Genomic DNA, 5,243 nt, shown 5'->3' with positions numbered 1-5,243 from the left:
AATGCTCAAACAAACAAATAGCCGGTCAAACCATGTCTTTTTTTTCTAGATAGAGGAGGATCCGGATCAGTTAAAGCCTACCTGTCTCACATCAACACGCCAGGCCAATCAGAACATACAGCAGATTTTTCTAGAAATGGTCGGATGCAGGAACCATCAACTGGAACGTAGCCATTTGATGCTTTTTGCACTATATCGTAGGGTCTGGGCCAAACTGGCTCAGGGGAGTTAAAATCGTTACAAAAAGAAAAGATACGACTCAATCCGTCTCATACTATATGTCGTCTTTATCTTACTTATCGTTATAATTGTTTAATGGTATCTATACAATACAGGTATAATTATTGTTTGTATGTAATACCTGCTGGTTAATACTTACAATTTAAGTGTTATTAAGTATTGTTAAAATCCTATTTATATTAAATAAAAGCCTAAAATAATTCATGACAATTTGGCATTATAAAAGCTTATTTTCAATAAAATCATTATTTCCACACATCTTTTTCACGATGCCAGAGAAAATACAGGATGACGAGAAGCAGAAACTTGATAACTAAATATTGATCTTTTTGCTTGAATCACAAATCTGGTGGGAAGAATGAGTGAATTTGTATGTCTGTGTGAAAGTGGGTCAAAATAGCCCAAACATTGTACGAACGGCCACCGTAGGTTGTTTTGCACATGTTTTAAAACAAGTGCTTATTGCACATATTATTTACAGGAGATAAGCTAACCAACCTATCATTTTCCTTTTTTGGGAAAAAAAGGTTAACCGGGTGAATCTGGCTTGAACATAAAAATAAAACAGGCTTTAAATCTGAGGTTCAGAGCGTTGAAGACTTGCATTCTGAAACATTTAAAAGCAGCTACTTTTGAGGAGACTTTTGTTGGTGCTGTGCAAACGCCCTGAAGGCACACTGGAAATGAGCGACCAGGGGAAAACTGTTGTTTTCAGAGCCATGGTTTTTTTTTCCTGCTGGAGAGCTACTCAGCTTCTCCATCACAACCTGGGACATTTGGACACGCAATTGTATTAATGCAGGCATTTAATTTTTACTTTGGACAATGACGTCTCCAGACACCAACAAGTCCGGCTTTGTAAGTAGAGATTTACTTTTATTTAGCTCAAAGTGAAAATTGTAAGGATTTCAAAATCATTTGTGATGATACCAAACTATTAAACATCATGCAGCTCTATGTGCTCCAGCTCTGGAGTAAATTCATTCATTTAAGACGAGGTGGTTGATATCATTGATGCTTTAACCTTAGAATTAAGACAACTGTTTACACAACCTTTCTTTTTTTTTTTTTTATTTTACAAATTTAATTTGGGTACTTTTGTGTTTCCACCCCTCGCACTCGATTGAAAATCAACGGTCTGTGTTTCTTGTATCCACTGTCATATGACGTAAAAAGATATTTTTGTATCTGGATATGGTAGAAAATCCTTCTAACATACGCTGCGGATGTTTGTACAATAAATATGAACGTAGACCCTCCTCTCCCCCCTCAGCCCACCAGTGTCCAGTTATTCAGCAGAAACACCAAGTCGAAGTGACAGAAGAGAAGCACGCAACGGCTTTTGGATCAGTCTCGCGTTTCTATTCGCAAACAGGTCGATGTCCAGTCAATCAGTTCAAGTCTGACAACAGAAGCTTCTCATCCAGCTCCTCCTCATCCAGTTCGCCATCGTAATCATCATCGTCGTCGTCCTCCATAATATCACTGTTGTCATCTTTCTCTGTCACGTGTTTCTCCTCGCTTTGATTCTTCGCGTCCAGATCTTCTTTAGACACCGTCCTCATCTTGATGTTGGGAAGTTTCTTCAAATCTCCGGTCCACTCTCTGCTCGAAACAACAAAAATGTTCAGATTACGCCAGCAATGGAGAGTTACGTAAAGTTGTTTGCCACCTCACTAACCTGAATGTTTTAAGGTGTCTGGCGGTAATGAAGTCTGGGATTTCTGAGGAGACATTCAGCATTGTAATAAAGTGTCTTTCGTGTGTGTTCACATTCGGCAAAAGGCCACTCACCAAATCCGTTGCCCTCAAAAAGTGCCCGTTCTCGCTCGATGGTCTGTTTGATAACGTTTTCTCTGGCAGCGTGGAGACGACCCTGCCGACCCTTGATTCCATTCACCAGCTCAATCTGCTCAAGTTCATGGTCAAATCTGTGAAGGTACCTGAACACACACACACACACAGACTCATATCTACTTAAAAGCTTCTTCTTTTCTGCCTAGAAGATACCAAATGATGTATTAAATACAAAATTCCCAGCATGATGTTCACTTTTCAACTGGGAACGTATGACAAATATCGCATTTTAATAATAAAGCCTCATTCGTAACCATGCTAAGAAACAATTGGTTGATTTACTGTTAACAAGTTTTTAACACAATCTCTTAAAATTGTGATTTAATAATATTTAGGTAGTCTCCTAATTTATTGATGATTTCTTGTTGTACTTTGGCGATAATATCCTAAATATATATGAAGATAATTAGCAATTATCAAGGGAGATAGCAAAAAATAGAAATTGCATCTCTACATTATAGATTTAAAACTATAAAGCATAACTTAAATACTCACTGAAATACAAAAACGATTAAATACAATCAGGCTTAAACAAAGACACACACCTTTCAATTATATCACAAGCATCTGTTTTTGTAAACGCCGTCTTTTCTGGATCCAACTGTTTTTGAAACCACAGCAGCCTCTCACCTGTAAGCACAGAAGATCAGTGATGGGCCAAGGTAGGATAGAAGAGAGGGAAAATGTGACCAAATATCTATCTTTATAAAAACGAGTTAAAAAAACAGCAACTTACCAATGTTGTTAAGGCGTATAGCTTTGTCATTTTTCTGCCTAAAATTGAAAAAACAAAGAATCTTAATTATTTTGAGAGATACATTTCCAATTAGATTTCACCCAAGCAACTCAAAAACAAAACAAAACAAAAATGTTTTTTACATAAGCTCTGGATTTTTTTTCCCTCCAAATTCCTGTTTTATCACAGGCTTATCCAATAGTGTTTTCACTTGGGCTGTTGAATAGATAGTAAGGAAAAGCCCAGCAAGTTTGTCCCAGGATGTTCAGAGTTAAAAAACAATTCAGATTGATCCTGTTAAATCATACGCCTTAGCAACGGTACTTAAAATTGGAGAAGTGAATTAAGGATGAAATGAAGCATTTATAGGGAATGTAATATAATAGGGGTTAATCGTGGCAAGATGCTATTTTCTCTTATTGAACGTTTCATCCGAGGTTTCTTCTGTTCTGGTAATGGATGTTCTAGATCTCCATATTATCATGGTCAGAGAAAATTCCTCTACAGGTGACGGCGGCTGTGCGAGAGTCAGTTAGACGGTCTGACTGAATAACAGCCTATTTCAGTGCGATTTCTCACTTTTCTTTCCTCCTCAGTCGGTTTTCCTCCCGGGCGAGGTAAGCAGCCTTCCTACTGTATGGGTGAACAACCTTCTCCGGGACTTTTTTCGCCTTCTGACCTTTAGGCTAAAAAGAAAAAAACAAATACATTAGAAAACGTAGCAATCGCTGATTCTGGCCGTCAGTAAGACAGATTTTGATTTCCCGAGTTCGTTCGCAGTAAACACAAACATTTCAAGACAGTCCTAAATACCATATTTACTCCTCGGAGACACGCGTGGTGTGTTGACAGTAAAACCGGAAGTTGTTGGTCCGTCGTCCTATTTTGTCCGTACGCGTCTCAGAGAAACAAGGTTCCGGCTTAAACATAGTTCCTTTTTTCATCGGACGTTCATTCAGGTTTGCATGTAAAACGTAAAGCAGCTCGATGTCCTTCAGTTGATTTTAATCATTTTTATTTTTATTATCTATTATTATTTATTGCATTTTTTTATTTGTGTGTGTCTGATATTGTTTCATTTGCCCTGAGGGGGGTCAGTACAGTAGACAAAGAACAAAATGTGTGAATGTTGTCAAAGTGACCGGTGAGAGGATGAAGGCAGATACTTATCAAATAAGCATTTTATTGACTTATCACACAAAAACAGAAGACTAACAAGAACAGGCAAAAAAGAGGATCTGGAGATAACAGAGATAAAACAGAGATAAACAGAGATTCTGACTTGGATTGAAGTTGCAGACTAAATTTAACTTCAGCAATGACAGCATAATGAGCTCCATGAGGGCAAGCGGGAGGTTGATGGAAACAGGTGATCACCAGAAAAAGGAGGGAAGACAAGCGTGAACGGCTGAGTCAAACCTTTCTCACACTCGTTCGGCGAGTTTACATTGTCCGTCTTTGCTGGCAGTTCCATCTGTAAGCATGCAGGAACAGTGAATGTAATGAGTCATTTGGGTCATTCCATGCGAATTGTCTGTGATGACTGGACAAGAAAATGCCTTTAGGCATACTAGACACGAAGATAATCTGTTACGCCACTTACTTCCACTTGGGCCAGTCTAATAAGACAGAGAAACTTCTGCTTCTCTGGCCTGGGTTGTCTAAATAAATGCCTGTGGACACCTGGGATCCACAGGCAACTGGGATCAACAAGTGACATGCAAAACAACTTTCATAGAAATTTACTGGAAGCCACATGAACAGGTGCAAAATGAACAGGTGATCCGGCACAAATTAGAAATGCATGAGGCTCCCGTGGAGATAATCACATCACCAATTATATCTACTTGTCCTTTCAGCTGCTCCTTACAGGGAGCCACAGACAATTACCTGCCTCCTCCTGACCCTGCTCGCTCCATCCTCTTCTCTCATCCTAGCTCACTTCGTTTTCCCTTTCACTACATCCATAAGGCCTGGCAGTTCCATTACCTACAATAAATTATATAAAACACATCTGAACATCAGCAAATATACTAAAACAGAAACAGAAAAAAAATATACCTTCAACATAGAAATATATGATCACCAAAGCTGGCTGAAAATTAGCATAAATTACAAACTAACTAAACGAATTTAAAAAGGAATTTAAAAGTACGCATCAACATAAATCAATGGGAAAAAAAAAGTATTTAAGTTAAAATGAAGGATCACGTCTATGAAACTGTGACCAATTTGAAATTAATTTCTTACACGGCTTGTTTGCAGAGGCGTTTCCGCGAATGGAAACACGCCTGAGAAAACTTCTTTTCTTAAAGAAGTGGGCCGAGGGGGCACCGACCCTCGACCCCACAGCATGTAAATACGGGCCTGCGGATAAACAGTGCATACCATAAACAAACCCACTACTTCC

At 38.7% G+C, this 5,243-nt stretch overlaps 1 protein-coding gene across 1 annotated transcript; it reads right to left on the bottom strand.

Annotated features, from left to right (window-relative positions):
- Positions 1–1,294: 1,294 nt before the first annotated feature.
- On the bottom strand, positions 1,295–3,718 carry tma16 (translation machinery associated 16 homolog). The gene is made up of 7 exons (XM_086157412.1): positions 3,647–3,718; positions 3,413–3,519; positions 2,834–2,871; positions 2,643–2,727; positions 2,035–2,183; positions 1,922–1,964; positions 1,295–1,845 (listed from the first exon to the last, which is right to left on the bottom strand). The coding sequence occupies exons 1-7, from the start codon at positions 3,647–3,649 to the stop codon at positions 1,632–1,634; spliced, it is 639 nt and encodes a 212-aa protein (XP_086013538.1). The 5' UTR covers positions 3,650–3,718; the 3' UTR covers positions 1,295–1,631.
- Between the last annotated feature and the right edge of the window lie 1,525 nt (positions 3,719–5,243).

The sequence above is a fragment of the Fistularia commersonii genome, chromosome 12 (assembly GCF_037954325.1).
Source record: "Fistularia commersonii isolate RoL2024-O1a breed Wild chromosome 12, RoL_Fcom_v1.0, whole genome shotgun sequence".
Classification (NCBI taxonomy): Eukaryota; Metazoa; Chordata; class Actinopteri; order Syngnathiformes; family Fistulariidae; genus Fistularia; species Fistularia commersonii.
The sequence above is the reverse complement of the archived record's forward strand: the minus strand, read 5'-3'. Positions and strand labels throughout refer to the sequence as shown.